Consider the following 21,188-nt stretch of genomic DNA (forward strand, 5'->3'; position numbering starts at 1 on the left):
AGGTGTCCACGATACTGCTCAGCAAGAGCTAAAAGATGCCAGCATCTCAGTGGAGACAGAAAATCCCAGTTTCTGGCTGGGGAAAAACTCTGACATCTTCAAAGAGGTGAAGCTGCATAAGTCTTAAGTCTGGGGTACCTTATGGCAGCTTCAACGGCTCAGAAGGCAGAACGAGTCCACCTGGTGGGAAGGAGTTTGAACTGAATGGTGACTTTCATGTGCAGGTGTGCAACTTATGACTCTCCAGAGGTTGTTGCCCTGAACAGCCATAATCTTCCAGGAACAGCTATGCTCGCCAATATGGATGAGGAAGATATAGTCCAACAATATCTGGAGGGCTACCAGTGCTTCAACCCCATCGCTTTAATGCAAGGGGGGGAGCCCTTTTCCGGCAACCCACCCAGTCTTAAGCACTTCCTAGCTCTCCAGAAGCATATAGAGACCTGCTTCGTTTGGGCTTGAAAGGGCAACCCGTGGGCCCACCGAAAACAAAAACTTTAGCCGAAGAGAAACCATGGGAGAGATTAAAAAGGAGGGAGGGGGCGAGCTTCCCGGGAGGGGGGACGGGTGTCAGGTGAGCCCTCCGCCGAGCGCACCTGCTCCCTTCCCTCCTGAGGCGCTGCCCCGCTGCAGCAGCTGCCGGCTCCTCAGAGGCGACAGCTGCCAAGGGTCCAGCCCACCCAGGGCTCTTTCGTGCCCTCCCTTGCTGGTGGGTCAACCGCCGCTTCTCGAGGCCACCCAAGCAGCCAGGGCCTGCCCTGCTTGCTGCTCATGCGCCTCGGCAGGGTTTAAAGCCAGGGCGCGCGGTCCCCTTCGGCTCGCAGCGCTGGTCCAGCCAGACCACCACCTCGCGGGGGCGGCGGCAAGTGGCCGCTGCTCTTTCCTCCTCCATCGCCCGCTCCGACTGCCTTCTTCCCGCGCTCGTCTCTTTCATTCGCCGCGGCGGAGACGGCCGGAGGAAGCGCGCTTTTTGCCGGGCGCTTCCTATAATTAGAAAAAAGGGGGACAGCTTTTTACCTCACGTTCTTCTGGGCAAGTTGGACACCCACCCCACCGACCCCCCAGCTCGCCAGTGGTGAGGAGTTCGCCCTGCCTATCAGGAGCCGGAGGGAATTCCACCTTTCCCTCAGAGACGAAACTCTCTCTCTCTTTTTTTCCCCCTCCCCCCCTCCCCAGTTTCTTCCAGTTTGGGGAAGGGGAGAAACCAGCTCCCCTGGTTAACCCTGTCTTGGCTGGTTGGCTGCTTGTTGACGGTGCCTCTTTTCCTCTCCCAGGTGCGGCCATGACGCCTGTCCTACTCTTCCCAGGTGGGTGTCCTGTAACTGAGGCGCGCCTCCTGTGCATGTTTGTGGGGTGTGTGGGGGGGGGGGAGGAATCCCTCGGACAAAATCGTTCGTGAGGGTTAAACGGTCGGAGGGGAGGGGGCGCCAGGAGCAGCCATCTGCCTTGTAGGGGCGCTTATGACCCCTCTCCTCATCTTTGGTTACAGGTATCCTCTTTCTTATCGCCAGTCCTGGGAAGGCCACCGACAGCTCGGGTGAGTTGAGGAAATCTCTTTATAATAACAATAACTTTAGAACTGCAGAGCTGAAGGGACCCTATGGATCACTGACCAGCTGCTTCTCTTTTGGTGATGTCTCCCTTCCCTTCAATAAGAACTTTGTCGAGGCTTTGAATAGGGAGGTGAGAGAATTTATGCAGCTTCAGAGATTTTTATTTCCACCAGAAAAAGTACTGCCGTTTTACTGTTTTCCCGTTTCCAATGAATAATCTTTGATCCACCATAAATTATTCTGCACAACTTCTGGAAGACAGATGTGCCTTAAGAAGGTTTAGTATTTAGTCAGTCATTTTCATATCAGGTGTGCCTCTTGCTTGCTTAGCTTAGATCTTGTTTGTTAGTTTATCCTGATTTTTTTAATGTGTGGGTTTGGCAAAGATAGTTTAACAATATCTTTATCTGTTGTAATAAAGCAATGAATACCAGATTCCTCCCACATTCCACCCACCTGGGAGCAAAAACGTCTTCTAAAAACTTCCCTGAGTTTCAAAACTCAAAAAATACAAAAGTTGCAAACCTGTTTAGTGGGCAAATGTGGTAAAATAATTAGGGGAGGTTAGGTTCAATTCTGGTGTTGTAAGAAATTAACATGTAGTATTATCACATTGTTTCAACATCTTTTCCAGTTTACTAGTGCTATAGCAGTTTTGTTACTGTTTCAACAATATGCATTCAACATATTTGTTATAAAATTTCAGTTTCTTGTTGAGCCATTGGTCTTGTTGTTGTTGTATACTATGCTGCTCCTTTGCTTCTTCTGTGCAGAACTAATAACATGATTTTCTTTAATGTATTGAGGTTCAGGTATTGAATTTCACAATGAAAAGAAACTTTGCCTGTGTCTCTAATGACTAATACAATTGCACGTTTGGTTCCATAGACTGTATGGCAGCACTGTACTCTGAATTTATTTGAGTTAAGATGGCAATATGATTTGTGCCTATCAATGGGGTTTAGATTTGCCTTAAAGATATGAGAAAATAAGAAAAGGTAAATAATCTTGTGATTATAGATGAGAAAAGTAAATAATCTTGTTTTCTCTGCTTTTGTTCCCAATGTGCTGTAAAAATAGATTCTATAATTTGGGATGCTAATTGACAACTAAATGCCACCCAAATTATATTGGCCATATAAATGGAGAAGTTATGGGAAGGAGGGTTAGAGAAATGGCAGATGAATTAGGTCCTAGTGAGGGTCCTGCTACTGTGCCCCAGTAATGGGGTGGGCAAGATTCTTATAAAAAGTAAATAAATACATTTTTCAGTGCTTCAATCTGAATAATAGCTATAATGCCTATACATTATTATACAGTATATATGTACACATTATACATTATAACAATAGCTTACAAAGTGAGATAGTGAGAAACAAATAGGCATAAATCAATAGACTTGAGTTTTAACAATGTCTGAGTACTTTACAGCTGTAAGGAAATGCATAACAGATATTTATTTACTATTCTGAACTGAATGCAAAGATTATTGGGGGGAAAGCCAAAGCAAGTTACAAAGGCATGCTATTGACTTGAATTATACAAGAAGAGTTTTCTTCTATAAGAAGAAAAGAAATACCCAGTAAGCTATAGTCATTACCTAAAGAGAACTATTTAGTCAAAAGATAAAAATAACTGACCCACTGAAAGAAAACAAACTATTGGAACATGATTCTAGTGAAGAATTCATCAGTATCATTCAGTGGAGGCAGACTGAAGATGGGAAGAGTCACACAATTTCTAAACTCCATCAGCAGTAGAAAGAAAACATGAAACTCTTTTCAAAATAGTGAGTGAGGTCTTTTTCTGTGGGTTTTGCAGGGAGTTTTGTATATAAAACACAAAGATTTGAGCTTTGAAAACTGAAAATGCTTAAGATTTAGGATTCATTTTAAAAACCTACAGAAAGTGTCAAATACACAAAGACCCTGAACTTTGTCAAAAAGATTCTTTATACATATTGTGACTGGGTGATGGGCAGCAGTGAAAACTAGAGTCTACTTTCTTTTTCTTCTTGAACAAGTGCATTGAAGTCAACTAAATAAATAGTGATGCTGAAAGAGTTTGGGGATGGGAAGATCAAAGTTAAGATTTATTCCTGTAAGAATAAAATAATTTTGTGCAGTGTTAATAAAATACAGCAGAAAATTACACTTCAAGGGTACTGGATCTACTATTTTGTACCATTATTTCCTTAAGTATTTAAATCAAAAGATGCCCACTTCTGTTCTGTGTTATAAATTCTTGCTGTATTCTAGAGATTGTGGCCATTTTCAGTGCTTCAGTCCTATCATCTTTTACCTGGGTATATCCTCTACTAAACTCAGCGGGATTTACTTTACTTGTATGGCTAATCTTACAAGTGTTGTTTGCAGTTTGTTTCAGGATAACTGAAAAGTTCTAGGTACTTTCAAATTAGTCCCGTCAATAAAATTTTTAAAAGTTTTAAATACAATGCTGAATTTAAGCAGCAAAGTACAGTTTTCTAGGAAACTAAGTAAGTAATATCCTCATAGATAACAGGGTAAAAGTATGAACCAGTTTTACATTGCAATAAATAGTTTGTGCACCAGTGTTCATGAACTTAGCTCTTTAAATAAATATAGCAATAAAATGTTATTGATCCATCAGGACAGCCTATCCTTTGAGTTACAGAAAAGAGAAAAGGTCCTGGAACAAATTGATACAGTAGCTGGAGAACTTGGCAGTGGATGAAAGAGTAGATTTGTTTGTTTTGTTTTGAGTATCCAAGAAAGCCATAGCACTAATATAACACATTTAAAAAATACAGGGCTGAATCCAGCTAGCATCTAGCAACTGGTGCAGTGGGATTTTTATCCTCTACTCTTCCACCTGTAGCCCTCTGCATGGCCTAAACCAACACCTCTGGAGAATTGACCAGCGTTCCAAAGTAGGCACTGAGGGATGGGGAGGGAAATGAAAGTTAGCCTTTTTATCTCACAGGCAGAAGCTGTTCCCTTGGCAAAATAAACCCATAGGACCGTGACCTTAATTTCCAGCTCTCTTTAGTTACGCAGCAATAGGATTTCTTCATGCTGCTTTGTATTCATCTTTCCATGTCTTGCTACTTAACAGCTGTTTGATGTTGTCACAGTGACAATGCTAGGCATCTGTCAATCAGAACAGACTGAACTGTGGAGCCCTAAGAGTTGAGTGCAAATATGTAGCCTCAGAAAGCATGCACTGGACTGGGTCAAAGAGATGACTTACAAATTTTGCACAAGAAAACTGCCATGCAGTTTACAGATGTTCTTTTCTTTTATAAGTTTAGTGCTAAAATGGAACTAAAATAGAAATAAATTGTGCTGATATAAATACATTATCCTAAAGTGGTGTTTTTCAGTACTGTATTCAAGAATCTTGTTTTGCATCCCTTATTTCATTCTAGAATTTGAAGGGTGCAAGAATAAAAGATTTACAATCTTAGTAATTTATAAAAAATTAACCAATTATTCAACAAAGTAATGCTATTTAATTAACAACTATCAATTTATTACAACAAAACTAGATTTTGTAAGCTTTCTAAAGCACAAAAAGGACATATGTGCCTGCATATTTAAAGTGAGAGGAGTACTGAATGGCTTGCATTGTTTTTGGTAAAATCATTCCTAAAATCTGGCTTTTTCTAGTTTATCTTTCAAACTTAATGCTGATTTCTCTCTTCACCCAAGAAATTATTGTGAAACTTTGAAAACTTAGTTAAGATTGTGAATTATTTTATTAGAAAGTTCCTTCGTTTAACCAAAGCATCTGTTTGAACAAAGTGGAGAAGTGTAACTCCCCCCTTTCAAAAAAATACAAATCACTGAAGTGTATAGAATAACATATTATGCTATGAATATACTGTTAACCTTGACAAAGCCTTATATATTTAGAACAGGGGTCTCAAACTCAATTTACCTGGGGGCTGCTGGGCCGCATCAGATTTTCCACCAAGAGCTCGAGGAAGCCACCCAGGAGTTTCCTTAGCCTGGCTGGGGCTTCAGGGAGGAGGAGGAGGAGGGGTGCGTGAGCCCTCCTTGCCGGCCATGACCCCCTCTGGCTCCTTCACTACCACCACCAGCAGGATGAAGAAGCGGAGAAGGGAGGGAGCACCAGTGACCACCTAGCGGGGGGAAGGGCATGAAATATTTTTTTAAAAACCCTCACAGAATCACCTAGCAAAGGAGAAAAGCCCCCACTGGTATCTGCGAAATTAAACAGACTGGGGCGGGGCCCACACAGGTGCGCACGCATGCACGCACACATGCACACACACACACACGGAGGTCCGGCAACCTTCCTCTGAGGGCCCCCCTCAAAAAAAGGCGCACTCAGCAGCAGCAGCTACCACCACCATGACAGGGGAGCAAACTTTGCAAGGTGAGCCCAGGCAGCCTCCAGAGCTGGGGTGACTGAAGCAGGATGAAGAAAAGGAGGATTAGGAAGAGGAGGAGGAAGAGGAAGCACCGCCAGGCACTGAGGCAGCCGCTGGCTGGGCTAGTGCTGGGGGTGCTGAGAGAGAAAGAGAGCCAGAGAGCCGCTTCCCTGGAAGAAGCGGTGGCAGCTACTGTTGGCAGTGCTGTTGGAGGTGCTCTTCGAGGACGGGCTGGGAGTGAGCTCTGCTCTCAGGCATTGCTCGGCGGTGGCTCGGGGAAAAGGGCTGGCAGCGCACCTCACTCAACGGCTCTCCCCCAAGACAGTGCCTCTTGCATCCTCCATCCAGAACTGGAGCCTGCCAGCTGACATACAGGAGGGCTGGCTGGCAGGCTGCAATTCTGGATGGAGGGTGCAAGGGGTGCTGTCTTGGGAGAGACCCGGCGAGTGAGGCAAGGCTTTTTTTGACTCTTGACAGCAGAGGATGCTTGGGCGCTTCGGGGGGCAGGCAAGGCGGGGGCCACAAACCATCATCCGGCAGGCCGCAAATGGCCCCTGGGCCGCATGTTTGAGACCCCTGATATAGAAGAAGCAGTTTTATTTTGCTTTGTTTCTTTTGATTTTGCCTGATGTCCTTGTATACTTGTAGTTAATAAATTTAAAGCAGACAAAGTATTGCTAACTCTCAGGAGAATGAAGAGGAAATATGTGTAAGAATTTAGATCTCACAAGGTATGCAAATATATGTAAGAGATGTGCAATATTTGGATGCCATAACTATATCAAGAGCTATGAATTCAAAAGTTACTTTTAAATGCATTTTAAGGCATTTTTAAAGCAATTTGATATGACTTTCCAGCTTTTTTGCCTTTCTTTTCTGAGTCCCAAGGGACAATAATCCTAAAATATTATTTGGTTAAGTTTTTGTATTTTTATAAGTATTTCCAGGATGCAATATCAGAGAATTGACCACTAGACAGAGCCAGAGGGTATTTTCTTGTGTTTTCAATGGCCTGATGGTAACAGTAATATTAACAACATGCAACAGAATGAATATCACAACAATAATGGCAACCTGTGTGCCAAGAAGTAATGAATAATGCGAAGAGTTCCTTTTAAAAATGTAGCATTCTGATCTCTGCAGAAGTATCAACACGGATATTCTGCACACATAGGAATAAATGTAACTTGCACTTTTAAAATGTAACTTGCGCCTTTAATAACTTAATAACTTTTACCTCATGTAGTTTGTTTCACTGGTGCACAAGAGACCAACACATTTCAAAGCTTGTAAAGCTGATGTACATTCCAGGGAGTCAGTGGAAATTAACTGACCCACTGCATCTTGAATAGGCTGCAAACACATGAGAGACTTTAAAAAGAATGGAGAGGTTATCCAGCCAAGGGCCTGTCACATAACTTTGGGAATCTTGGCAGCAAGCATTGCCAAAGACTCATGAGTTTTTGAAGATTAACCAAATACAAGATTTCCCTAATACCCTGCTATGAGGTTAAAATTACAAATTAGCATCAAGGGGAACACCCGTGTTTCTCCTTGCAAGGACAAGCTAGTTTCAAAGTCTATGTGAAGAGCAATATTGGGTACTCTAAATATTTTGTATCAGGAACACTAACCAACAATTACTAGAGGAAGGTAAGTGTTCATAAATATTTTCTATTTAACATTACCAAAGAGGCAAACTAATGTTCTAATGTTTTTTTAATTAAAAGGAGAGATAGACAAGTGACAGACTATACCCCAGTGACATGACAAATTACAGTGCATTTAAAAGGACACCAGTTTACTGTCAATTTTCTTCTGTGCATGATGCCAATGCGACTAATAGTCCACCAGGGATATATTGCAACTAAATTTAAATTATGGAACATTAATACTTGCACATAATGTGAGACTGTACTGCAGATAGTCTTCTGATTTATCTATGAAGCATATGTTTAATTGTCATTTAGGAATATAGGAACAATGGAGGCTGTCTTAAAATGTGTCAGACTCAATAGGTTTGTATATCTTGGATCATTTGTTTAAATTTTTATACAGTGGTGCCTCACTTGACGAGGATAATCCGTTCCAGCGAAATCGCTGTAGAGCGAAATCATCATCAAGCGAGGGGGGAAAAAAACATTGAAACACATTGAAAACCGGTTCAGTGCCTTCCAATGGGCGAAATACCTCAGCGTCCAGCGAAGATCCTCCATAGGGCGGCAACATTCCGATCCCTGTTAAGTGAAAAATCCATCCTAAAAACAGCGGGGAGCCATTTTGCACAGCGGGTGGCCATTTTGAAACCCAACGATCAGCTGTTTTTTGATAGTCGTAATGGGAAGAATCAGTTCCCGAAGCAGGGAACCGATCATCGTCAAACGAAAATTGACCTTTGAAACATCGTTTTGCGATCGCAATAGCGATCGCAAAAACATCGTCGTGAAGCAATTTTGTCATTTAGCGAGGTAATCATAAAGCGGGGCACCACTGTATAGCCAAATAGTGTCAACTGACTCGCAGCACCTCCCCAGGGAGGATTTTTTTTAGTATATTCGCGAAGGCTTTTACAGCCGGGATCTAATAGTTGTTGTGGGTTTTTCGGGCTCTTTGGCCTTGTTCTGAGGGTTGTTTTTCCTAACGTTTCGCCAGTCTCTGTGGCCGGCATCTTCAGAAGACAGAGTGCTGTCCTCTGAAGATGCCGGCCACAGAGATTGGCGAAACGTTAGGAAAAACAACTTTAGAACACGGCCAAAGAGCCCAAAAAACCCACAACAATGATATTTTTTTTTAGCCTTCCCTCTGGTCACCTCCCATCTAGGCTCTAACCAGAAATAATATTACTAAGGTTCCAAAGTGAGCTTATATTTATGTGTTCAAAGTGGCATTGTATAATCTTTTTCACCCTCTGCAGCCCCCACTCCCATTAGCTGTTTTACAAGAGGACTCGATCTTAGGAATGAGAGAGCAGATGTCCTCTGTCCAGCAGGATGCCCCTCATTTCAGTTCTCTGTCTATGGAAATGTTGTCTATGCCTCCATCTCCAGCATCTGTGGAGCAGCTGTTCACAGGTAAGCTTATTTATCAGTAATGCAGGGGAAATGCTGATGTTAATTACTGGCGTAGTCTACATAGTTCTATTCCAATACATGATCTGAAAGCACATGGTGCAGCAAACTTACTAAATGAAAATAGACTTTGGAAGAGCTGGTGCTACAATTCCCAGAACCTACCAGACAGAAAGGCGGCTGGCCATGCTGTCTGGAAGATCTCTGTAGCCTAAAGAAAGTTTTGGATTTTGAACTGGTCAGTGTTTGCTGGGAGAGTGTTTTGGAAGCCTATGCACACCATTTTAACTTCCACCATCAAAGGGAAATTGGACAGAAATACAATAAATTAATATTTCTACTCTCCAAGTTCCATATCACTGTATTATCTTTTTTGTCCTACTAGTTTAAAAAGTGTGTCCATTTGGGGTCGCCACCTGTGACAGCCTCCTCTCACGTCACAAAGGAGCTGCCACGTCACTCTCACACCCTCACTTTATTCACGCTGCCACCAACCATTCCCTCATAAAACTCTTCAGACAAAAGTATGATTTTTAAAATAAAAAATTATGTTTATTGATAATAACAAAAGGAATGGTAAATCACTATAATAATTAAAATAAAAGGCAATCAGTATAATAAAGTACCCACACACATACTCTCTCTCAGACCTTCACTCTCTCTATATAGCACAGTACTACACAACATGTACAAGCCCTAACTCCCTAAGTCCCTAACCAGACCCTATCAAGTCCCTATCTGACTCACACCTCATTCACTCCCCCTTAAATACCCTAGCTCCACCGTCTTATGTCCCACCTCCCGTCACGCTATTGGCAGGTGACAGACAACCATAGCAATGACGGACAGATGACATCACCGTTACTGTAACACCACCCTTTTTACCCACTACAGTGTTTAAGAAGCCAGGGTTGAAGAAGAATGGAAAATAGTAGAAACAGAAAATGACCTGACCTGAAAGACTTTATGTCCCAATCTAGTTGTGATGGGGGGAGGGTGAAACAGCAGATAGTCAAAAGTGGCTCTCTCTGTTGACTTACTGTACTGCTGGTGTTGAAATGCAGCAAGAAGTAGCTAGTTTTCTAGTTAAGAACAAAGAAATAAGAATTTCTTTCCCTCATTCCTGCAATAGTAAGATCCAGCTGCGATTTTTCTCTGTGACTATCTCTGTTTGAATCTCACAGCCCTTTGTTATATGGTGAGCAAACATCCATTAGACAGACTCAATAGTAACAAGCCCGGAGATAGATTTAGAGGTTGTGCAAAGTAGAAAAAAGTCAATAGGTCAAATTGAATATTACTACCTAGTGATTCCCAGTGTGGTGTAGTGGGTAGAGTGATGGACAAGGACCCTGAAAAACAGAGTTTGAATCTCTGCTCAGCCATGGAAACTCACTTGGGGAGTGGAACTGGTAAAACCACTCCTTAAATATCTCACTTACCTCAAAAGCCCTATTAGGGTCACTAGAAGTCAGTTCTGACTTGACAGCATATAAAACCTAAAAGTCCCAGATCCTGGCACTTCTCCACAAGACCAGTGCTCAATGGCTAGAATAGGTAACCAGCCTAAATTACATGAATGCTTTAAAAAAACTATGGTGGCTACGTTAAATTATCTTCAGGCCATGTCAAAATGATGCCTCATTGACCTCTTCCAGCAGGATTTGGTGTATTTACATCACACAGGTATAGCATTTTGATACCACTTTAATCACCATGGCTCCATCCTATGAAATCCTGAGTTTGTGATTTGATTATGTACTTAGAACTCTCTTCTAGAGTGTCCTAGTGCTCTTGTTCATGGCAGTTTTCTAACAGACAAGTCTAAAGACTTTGCCAAACTACCAGGAAGCTTGCAGTTGAAGTGGTATCAAATTGTCATAACTGTCTAGTGCTGATACACTCACTGAAGTGTCTCAGAGATGGTGCCTGCCACATACTTTAAGTACAATACTCCTAAATCAGATTCTCTAGTGCTGCATTCTTGAATAGACAACTGGAGTTCTGATGGACTTGTAATGACAAATATAGCCCATGTGCTTAGGAGAGAGAGAAAATGCATTGTGTGAACTGTGGGGATTTTTTTTTACCTCAGTGAAAGTTCCATTGTATTCTGTGACATAATACTTAAGTCCAAAAGAGTGCCAGAAAAAAGCAAGGTGAAATAAAAGTAAATTAAAACTGGATAAAACAAAATATACACTTCTTGTGATGTTCAGTTTCTCCTATATAAAACTAACCCACAGAGAAACAGAGTGTGTCACTTGCTGCAGTATGACAAAAAGCATGGAATATGTCTGTTTGGCCCAGTATATTACATTGGCTGGGACAAAAATGGGTCTCCCATTCCAAAAAACTAATAGATTTGTTGAGATAATGTGGGTTTTTTTCCCACTTTGCCCTGGTTGCCCCAACCCAACCCACTTTTATATGAATATATATTAAAAAGAAACAAAGGCTCAATATAAGAAACATCACTGGGACTACTCTACACTAAGCAACAGGCTTTCAGTCATTGTTTACATAGAGATTACAGAGTCATACAATAGCCTATGGAAGTGCTAAAATGTCCACTACTGTTCATTGTCAATTGTAGTGCAGTTCATGAGGTGTGTCATGAATGCACATCACTCTTAATCTTTCCCTAAGACCCATATTATAGTGGCAGAAGATTTCTGAGACATTTGATGCAAGTAACATGCATAGTACACAGATTTCTGTGTAGATCCCCATTGAGAAATACTGAAAGCAGTAAAACAAAATAATAACTCTACATGGAAACGCTAAATAGCTTTCCATGAAAAGATATTGAAAAATTAACTGAATCATCACTTAAAAGGGATGTTTTCCATCTCTGGTTTCAGAAACTAAGCATGTTCACACTCACTCTTTCATAAATGATATAAAATAGAAGATATTATCCAAGTAACCATACAGATAATATCTCTTTGCTACACAGATGTTGTGTATTGAGTGTATTATTCTGGTTTGGAAAGAAGCTGGGTTTGTATAACATTGGTTGGCCAGTTAAATCATGAATCAATTTCTTGGAATAGGATTGTGCATAGGAATGCTTGGCTAGTTCATGGTCTATGATGAAGCCATCTCTCTCTTGAGCCCTGATCAGTTTCCAATGTAGAAAGAAATGAGAGTTTTAGAAGGACTGAAGAAGAGATTCAATATTGTAGAAATAGATATTTTTCCTTCAGCACCCTGTTCCCTTAACATTTCTTCTAGTATTCTAGTAGATCACCAATCCTCTGGGGCAGATTTGGCATACACATAGTGGAGTACAGATGGGAATTATCCTTCCTTTTCTGCTGATAGAAGTAGTTGCATCCACAATTGTGTAGCAATCTTAGCAAATCTTTAAGCAAATAAATATGTTGATGATCATGGATCGGGGGATGCTCTGAATCAGATTGGCCAAAGCACTGGGGAGCAACAATGAATAGTTTTTAGTGATGCGCCAGGTACATACTCAAAGGTACTACTCAGTAACAGGAAAAATCCTTGTTCCATCTTCTTTTTGACTCATACAGTTATATGCGGTTGCCCTTGTCATGGTGGTTTCGGGAAGGGGTTGGGACAGATAACCCACCAAAATTATGACGACTGGCAGGTTTGATCATTAGCAGTTTATGTCTCCTTGGCCAGCAGTGTTTCAGCCCATTTAGGATCCTCAGCAGACACTACTTCAGATTTCACTGAAAAAGACGTGATTGTTTTCCTTCTATTTCTCTGGTGGGAAACTGTGCTACTCGTACCTACCATGTTGACTTCACATGATCTCTGTCTTCCAGCCTTCTAGATGGCAGTATTCTTGGTCCTACATATTTTAAAAGACTACCTGTCCACCATTATATTATTCATGCAGAAAAAGCAACTAAATAATACTATTTTGGGTACTTGATTCTGTCCTTATGTGGCCTGCAAGAAAACTTAAGAAGCCAGTCAGCCAACTCCTTCTTTACACAATAGGAATAAATCATTTCTAATGCTGCACTGCATAGCCATAAATTCCAGATATTTGAAACTTTCCAAAAAGACTGAAACACTCACATCATTCTACATTCTTTCCTAGGAATGTATGATACAGGACATATTTTCAAGAGAAGAATGGTGGTTTTGTTGGCCCTTTAGGGCAACTGAGTTCAATTTTTTCATTCCTTTTTAAGGGCACAGAAATTCTTCATTTAATTTTTCTTATGGAACGACTCACTGAACTATACTTGATCAAGTTCTCACCTTAGATCAAGTTCTCACATTGTCCAAGGAAGACAGAAAAATGGAACAGGTTGTATCTCAGTGCCACAATCCATACAGGAAATCCCAGATTCTGTTCTTACCATTTCTAATTGAAAGGATCTTAAATGACTGGGCTAAGAAATTAACTCTGTCTTGGGCATTGAAGATCTATCACTAGACAACAGCAGTCTAGACAGACTAATATTTTTAGCAGTTTCAATGAATGTCCTTAACAGATAAAGGACCATTCAGATGCTGAACTTCAACTTTCCTGTGTTGTTGTATATTATTATTTCATCTAGGGATAAAAGATAGATTCCATGTTGTACTTGCCTTTTTGTGAGTGCAGCTAATAACATCTCCAGGGGGGAGGTAAAGGGTTACCTTTGGGAAACAGCTGAGGAGATGGGATAAACATCTATTTTTAGTGCCATAAACCCAATAGAAGGGAGAATAGGTAAAGGTTCCCCTTGACATTTAGTCCAGTCATGTCCGACTCTAGGGCACGGTGCTCATCCCCATTTCCAAGTCATAGAGCTAGCGTTTGTCCGAAGACAGTTTCTGTGGTCACGTGGCCAGTGCGACTAGATATGGAATGCCGTTACCTTCCCACCGTGGTGGTACCTATTTATCTACTCGCATTTTACATGCTTTCAAACTGCTAGGTTGGCAGGAGCTGGGACAAGTGACGGGAGCTCACTCCATCGCGTGAATTCAATCTTACGGCTGTTAGTCTTCTGACCTTGCAGCACAGAGTGCTGTCCTCTGAAGATGTCGGCCACAGAGACTGGCAAAACATTAGGAAGAACAACCTTCAGAACACGGCCAAAGAGCCTGAAAAACCCACAAAAACCATGTATATGGAATGTTTCCAGTCTGTGGGTCATTTTTTTGTTTTGCATATTTGTCAGCATATTCTTGTTAGGCTTTTGAAAGATCCAGTCTCTGGGACTTGAAACAGTTCTATTCATATCCCATCTACTTCTGGTGATTTATTTCTTCCTAGTGCTTTCAGAGCAGCTTTCAATTCACGTTCTAGATTTGCAGGTTCTTCATCATTGGATTCCTCTGTCATCCTTTTATCTCTTCTATAAAGTTCTTCAGTGTACTGTTTCCACCTTCTCTTTATTTTCTCCTGATCAGACAGTGTGTTTCCTTGTTTATTCTGCATTTCTAATCTAGGCTTAAATTTCCCTTTGATTTATTGGATCTTCTGGAATAAATCTCTTGCTTTCCCCCTTCTGTTGTTATCTCTTTCTTTGCAATGGTTATTGTAATAATTCTCTTTGTCTCTATGTGACAGTCACTAAAGAACTTCATTTGGGGTTCTGACCACATTTCTGTCACCTTTTACTTTTGTTTCTCACCTGTCATTTGCAATTTTAAGTGTTTCTTTTATCATCCATCAAGCTTTTTCTTTCCTTTTTTACAATAGGAATTGTCTTTTTGCATTCTTCCTAATAAGATCTCTGGTTTCAACCTACAATTCTTCTGATTCATGGTCAATTGTGTTTAGTAATGCAAACTTGCTCCTTATGTGGATTTTAAATTCATCAGGAATGTTCTTTAAATTATATTCTGGCACTACAATTATTTTATTGTTCCTTTTCAGCTTTACTCTAATGGAGATTAACAGTTCATGATCAGTATTACAATCAGCTCCTGGTCTTGTTTTGGCTGAGAGAATACTCCTTCTCCATCTCCTTCTTCCATTTATATAGTCTTAATTTCTTTCTATATTGACCATTTGGTAATGTCCATGTGTATGGCCTCTAACCCTAAATACATGGTTCTTTGAAGGATGTATTTGCAATAAACAAACTGTTGGCTTCGCAGAACACTACGAGTAATTCTTCTGCTTCATTTCTGTCTCCTAGACCAAATTTTCCAACAACATTTGGTTCTGATTTTTTTTTTTTTTTTTTTTTTTTTCATTTCAGTCACTCATGATTATAAACATGTCTTATTTTGTATCTGGACGTTCAGTCATGGCAACTAGACTTCTTTCTTGTTCGGTTGAAACATTTCACTGCTCATCCAGGTAGCTTCTACAGTCTGAGGAGAGTTGGTAGGAGACCCCTGACATATCTTCCACATTGGTTTCACTTTCCCTAGGGAAGTACAGTGGTGCCCTGCATAGCGAGGGTTAATCCATTCTGGATTAACCCTTGCTATGTGAAATCATCGCTAAACGGAATGTAAAAGCCCATTGGGCCCTAAACTTACCGTTCAGCGAAGTTTCCTCCATAGCGGCAGCCATTTTCGCGCCCTCGGTAAGCGAGGGGAGGGTGCGAAAACGCTGCTCGCTGCCATTTCGGGTGTCCGGCGGCCATTTTAGAACTGCCGAACAGCTGATCGCCCGACTCAGTGGGAGGCTTGGGGGGGCGGCAGCAAGAGGAGAAGAGGGAAAGTGGGGGGAGGACGCGCGAGCACGCAGCTTCCCTGCCTCGCCGCCTGCCTGCCTACTACTTGGATGAGTAGTGAAATGTTTCAACCTAACAAGAAAGAATTCCAGTTGCCATTACTCAACTTCCAAATAACCACACCTGGATGACTGAGAATCTTCACAGATATGTCTTATTTTGTTGTGTGATCAATTTCCTCTTGGATGCCTGCATAAAGGCTTTCAATTTCAACTTCTTCAGCTGGAGGCTATTTATCTCAGGGCTCAACAAGCTAAACAATGATCATGCCAAAAAGAATGAATGCCCTACTGCTGGGCCAGAAAGGTGCACGGCAGTTATTGAAGGAGAAAGATAGCTAATTCTAAGCAGAAACATTGGAATGATGGTTTATTTTTCTGATCCAAACTGTGCCATAAAGCCATATACCATATCTGGCCAGTGTGTTTGGTGTCTCAGCTGAGACCATTCTGCCTTGGCAACCCTGCTAGGAATCTAGACTCCTGATGGCATTCCTCAGAGCTTCACTGACACACCCAAACCCCCTCACCATGTTAAGATGTGCATGGAAGAAGAGGAATGTAATTATAATAGTGTAAAAACATTTATAATATCTTAGAAGCAGACTTTTGGAAATGTTACTATTTTGGAGCAGAGCTCAGCATAGTCAGTGGTAACATTTCTAATCTTTTAAAATACACAGTAAAGTGGTAAATGGTAAAGGGTTATTAGCAACTTTAAACTAAAGGGGATAAGAAGAGAGAGGAAATAAGCAGGGCAGCATTTAGTAGCTGTACACTTTTTACTTTGGGCATTCTTCTAATAGATAAACAAAAAGAAGCCCATTGTACTTAAATATATGGAAACACACTGAGAACAATTAATTATTTTCTGTTGAATTGTCTGCTCAGATAGATCCAGGAGGTATGTGTTTTATTTTCTGTTGGATGCACATATGGTTTTTCCATCTGTATCAAAAGAGAGCAAAGTAATAGCATTATGGTGTGTCATTTGGATCTCAAAGGAAACATGATTTTTCTTTGTATCCCAGGACTGAATGATGTGCACTGCTTGTAATGACATGATCTCAATTCTTCCTCTGTGTTATTTTTCAAGCTGTCATCATAGTGGAGTATTGTCTCTGTAGTAAATGTTATTAACCATCTTTGTTTACTTTGACATGTTTTTTCCTGTCTTTGCATGGCAACATTGACTTTGTTCTATTTATATGGACATTGTTTTGGCATCATTTTGTGCTCCCTGGCCAATCATGCAGAGTTGATCATTGCCTTGCTTTGACAGCACTAAGCCTGTCAAGTAAACAGGGACCTGGCCTCACTGTATGTAAGTAGTTTGTGCATAGAGACAAGATGTTTGTGTATCTTGAAACTAGAGCTTGGAAGCAGTTACTCAGAATTCTTTGTCATTGGCCATTGTTTTCCCAAGTGGAAACCCTTTCTTATTAAGCAAAGATAGTTTGTTGGCCTTTTCTTCTTATGCTACTGTTTGTTTGGGATTTTTTCTTGCACAACTGTCTAAGCACAAGTTCTTCCACAGTTACAGTATTAATAGCATACTTTGAAATTAAAACTTCACTGAATATGCAGATAATCCTTCTGATAGAGATATCAGAAGTTAGATATCCCTGTCAGAAGGAGCATCTGCATATTTACCATTCAAGTCAAACTAAGCACTTTTAGGTGGTGGTGATTTCCTTGGGAGAGAATTTAATTAAATGAACTCTAAAATATCAGGTCTGCAATTTTGGTAGGCTCCTGGACCCTGCAATCCCTATGGCCAGGTCTGCCTTCTTGCAACTGAGACAGATCTCACACCTCCTCCCCTATCTCAATGGCTATCTCAAAAGTCCCTAATGACATTGGTATATGCACTGGTAATATTGACTATAGACTGTTGCAATGCTGTCTGCGCAGGGTTATCCTTGAAGGCAGTTCAAAAGCTGCAGCACATGCAAAACGCAGCAGCCAGGCTGGTATCAGGAACATCAAAATATGATCATGTTTCACTAGCCATGGTTTGTTTGCAGCGGCTGCCAATATGCGTCCAGGCCAAGTTCAAGGTGCTATTGTTTACATTCAAATCCCGAAACGGTTTGAGACCCCGCTACCTGTCAGAGCACCTTTCCCTCAGACTGACCTTTTGTCCCATTCATGCTTCTCAAGCTATGATGCTATAGGTAGCCTCTCAAAGGAAGGCCCAGAAATCAACTACTAGGAACTGGACCTTTTCAGTGGTGGCCACCATATTACGGAATTCTTTTTTCTGTGGAAGTACATCAGGCCCCAACCCTCCTTGGTTTCGGAGGGGGAAAGACTTTACTTTTTACTTAGGCTTCTAATAGTCCTGCCCCTATTTAATTCAATGAATTATTTTTGTTTTTATCTCTCTTATTTTCAACAACCCGTAATTTTATTGGCTGATTAGTTTATCACTATCTTGTAAGTTAGTATAGATTTTATTACATATGTGAGTTGAGATTTTGTCTCTTTTCTTGTCTAATGTTTTATTGCATTTTAGTTTTGTTGTTGATGCTCTCATTGTAAACCACCCAGCGTAGTGGCCTGCTCACTAGATGGAGAAAAATTGAATTAAATAAAATAGATAAAATACCAACAGATCTGTAAAGTGCTTAATAGTGAATAGATTGTTTCTTAATTTTTCTGTTTTCCAAGACACCCATGTTATTGTGTTGCACCAGATACAATAACAATGTCTGTGGACTCTTACAGACCAGCAAGATTTTAATTGCATGATCTTTGCTGGACCCAATCCACTTTATCAGATGCAACATGCATTCAGCATGCATTTGATGAAGTATACTGTATCTGTACAAATTTATACATTAATAAATGTTTTAATCCACTGGTTCTTAACCTTGGGTTACTCAGGAGTTTTGGACTGCAACTCCCAGAAGCCTTCACCACCAGCTGTCCTGACTGGGGTTTCTGGGAGTTGCAGTTCAAAAGCATCCGAGTAATAAAGGTTAAGAACCACTGTTTTAATCTACAAGTTGCCACAAAGCTGCTGTCATTCTGTAAGGTGAGGGACACTAGGGGCTCACCTATTATGTGGTCACTGACTGCTGATTTTAAGATACAATACTAAATATTGATGACTTACATTTTCCATTACCTCTGGCACTAGCAGGTTCAGGATTTAGAGGTTGTTGGAGAATATCCTCTCAATAATTAAGACCTTGTTGAATCCACTACAAGTTTGGATGTCAGTCCACTTCTGTTAATGAAGAAAACAAAATAATGTGCTAGTGCTGTGACCGTTACACAATGCTCCACTGCTTTCTCCTCATCAAGGCTTCCTTAATGTTTCTTCTTTCTGAAAGTCATGATCTCATTATTCTACCCTGCAGAATCCAATATGTAAGATTCTCATTAAATAATAAAACATTGTTATGATGATTCACAAGGCAGCAGAGCATTAAAAAATGAGTGACATCTCCAAGGTTTCCCTACCAAAACAGCAGGGCAAGTAATGGGAAATGTGGTTAACCATTAGGTAAGTGCCAAAGTAAGAAAGAGTTATGGAACATTATCAGGGTAACTCTAGGGATGTTGACATGGCAGGTGGTGACAGCTCTGTGGCACACATAATGGGATGACAAGGTGAAAATAAAACCGTGAATTTCATAGGCAAAATTATTTTATTTGGGCAAATTCCAAAGTGTGTTCTGAAAGGCCTCACCCCAAGGCCCATGTCACCCTTATTTGAATGTCAGAAAGATGATGACATTATGAGAAGACACTACTGTACATCTTTATTTACTGCACACCTTCTGGTTCCATGGGGCTATCTTTTTAAATCAAGTATTGCAACATTTAACTGTGCAAATATTTGAATTTTTTTAAATCAGATAACAAAAGCAACAACAACAACAATAGCAATACCACTACAAGCAACACAATACAGCCAAAACTGGATGGTACAAAAATATACATATTTGCATTCCATGCACCAGAGAGGGGACAGAGGAAGTGATGCTCGCAGAAAATAATTTTTAAAAATCCATTTAATTAAAAATGTGTTAGGAATTATATCTCAGAATATCACTGTCTCCTAAAGTCTCCTTCTGAATAAGGATCCACAGCATAAAGAAAAGAGTTGCAGAAAGAAAATTGAAAGCCCTAAATCAAGGTGCAAGGGAATAGAATCTGGTTTCCTACCCAGCTAGCTCTCAGCCCCCCCACTCATTCTGCACTGAAACTTTACAACCATAGATCCTTCTTAAGGATTTCCCTTCCCACTGGATCAAACGAAATAGCCAATGGGGACTACATTTACATCAAATTATACTGTCCCAGCCCAACATACCAAGAACATAATTGCAACTACAGCACAAAATGATTTACAGTGAAGTGAAATCATTATTTTATTATCAGTCTCTATTGAGTCTACCCTATTGGTAGGGTTTCTGGTTTTGTTTATATGGTGAGAAAAGTTGAGGACTTCTTTAGAGGAGGGAGAAAAAGGAACTGAGGTAGAGTTTTTGTTTTTAGTGCCTTGCTAACTCATTCCTTCAGTGGGGAAGTTTGGGAGATCATGCCTTGGTTTTAATTCTCATAATCCAAGTTGATATAGTCATAGTTAAATTACTAGATAGAAAATCATGGTTAAATGTATGAATGAATTTTTCAGATTTAGTTATTTTTTTAGGTTTGTCCCTTCCATTAGCAGAAATATAAGGCTACAACAATATCCTCTGAAAGGAACACATACATTTAAGTATATATTTCTTTTAAAACAAATAATGTACAAAGTAATGAGATTTTTTTAAAAGAAGTAAATGAATACTAGTTTGTCACTTTTTTAAAAATCATGTTTGAAACTCTAGATGTATGCATAATATATGTAACAGTTGAGACAATCCAAGGTTTCTCCTTCGTGGCCTCTGTGAATACATACTAATGGGTTAATCTGCGCTGGAGCAGAGGATTTTCAGAAACTTCCACAGCTTTAAGCACTTAGTGCCAGGACCTCCCCTACACCGGCTATATAACTCTGCCCCCGGCACCCAGTGCCTCAGTTCTTTTTTTGACCGCCACTGTAGCAGCAGCTTTGTTCGGAACTTCACAAATCAAAAAAATTTCTATTCCTTTCCTTTCTTTGACCTCCCCTTGTTCTTTCTTTGTTAACAAGTTGTTTATTCTGCCTTGGGGAAGAGCACTAGGTTTGCAAATCCAGCTTTGGAGCCCTCAGAGCTTTTCTCTTAAAGAAAGAAGGCCTCTTTTACCTTCTTAGCAAGGTTACCCCCAGGCTCAAGAGCAACAGCTATCCACCTGTTTGCAATCTTCCTCTTCATGTCAAAAAAGAAGAGGACTACATCTGAACTAACTCTGCAGAGAGCTGGGCGCCAGCAGCCCTAGCTTGCCCTTGGAAGAAGAAAGATGGTGTAGGGCTTTTTAGTCAGAAAACTGTGGTTATTCTTGATAACCTGCTCAAGCTCCAGAAGGTGGCACGGTCTTTTGCAGTGTAACAGCCACAAGTACCTGGAGATATTCCTACC

At 40.7% G+C, this 21,188-nt stretch overlaps 1 protein-coding gene across 1 annotated transcript in view; it reads left to right on the forward strand.

Annotated features, from left to right (window-relative positions):
• The first annotated feature begins 947 nt into the window (after nt 1-947).
• Nucleotides 948-21,188, forward strand: part of COCH (cochlin) — a 39,594-nt gene continuing 19,353 nt past the window's right edge. The window contains exons 1-3 of the mRNA XM_020788409.3: nt 948-1,307; nt 1,490-1,537; nt 8,846-9,002. Coding sequence (XP_020644068.2) covers nt 1,283-1,307; nt 1,490-1,537; nt 8,846-9,002 — 230 coding nt within the window. The 5' untranslated portion in view covers nt 948-1,282. The remainder of the gene's footprint in view (nt 1,308-1,489; nt 1,538-8,845; nt 9,003-21,188) is intronic.

This window comes from Pogona vitticeps, chromosome 1 (assembly GCF_051106095.1).
Source record: "Pogona vitticeps strain Pit_001003342236 chromosome 1, PviZW2.1, whole genome shotgun sequence".
In the NCBI taxonomy this organism is placed as follows: domain Eukaryota; kingdom Metazoa; phylum Chordata; class Lepidosauria; order Squamata; family Agamidae; genus Pogona; species Pogona vitticeps.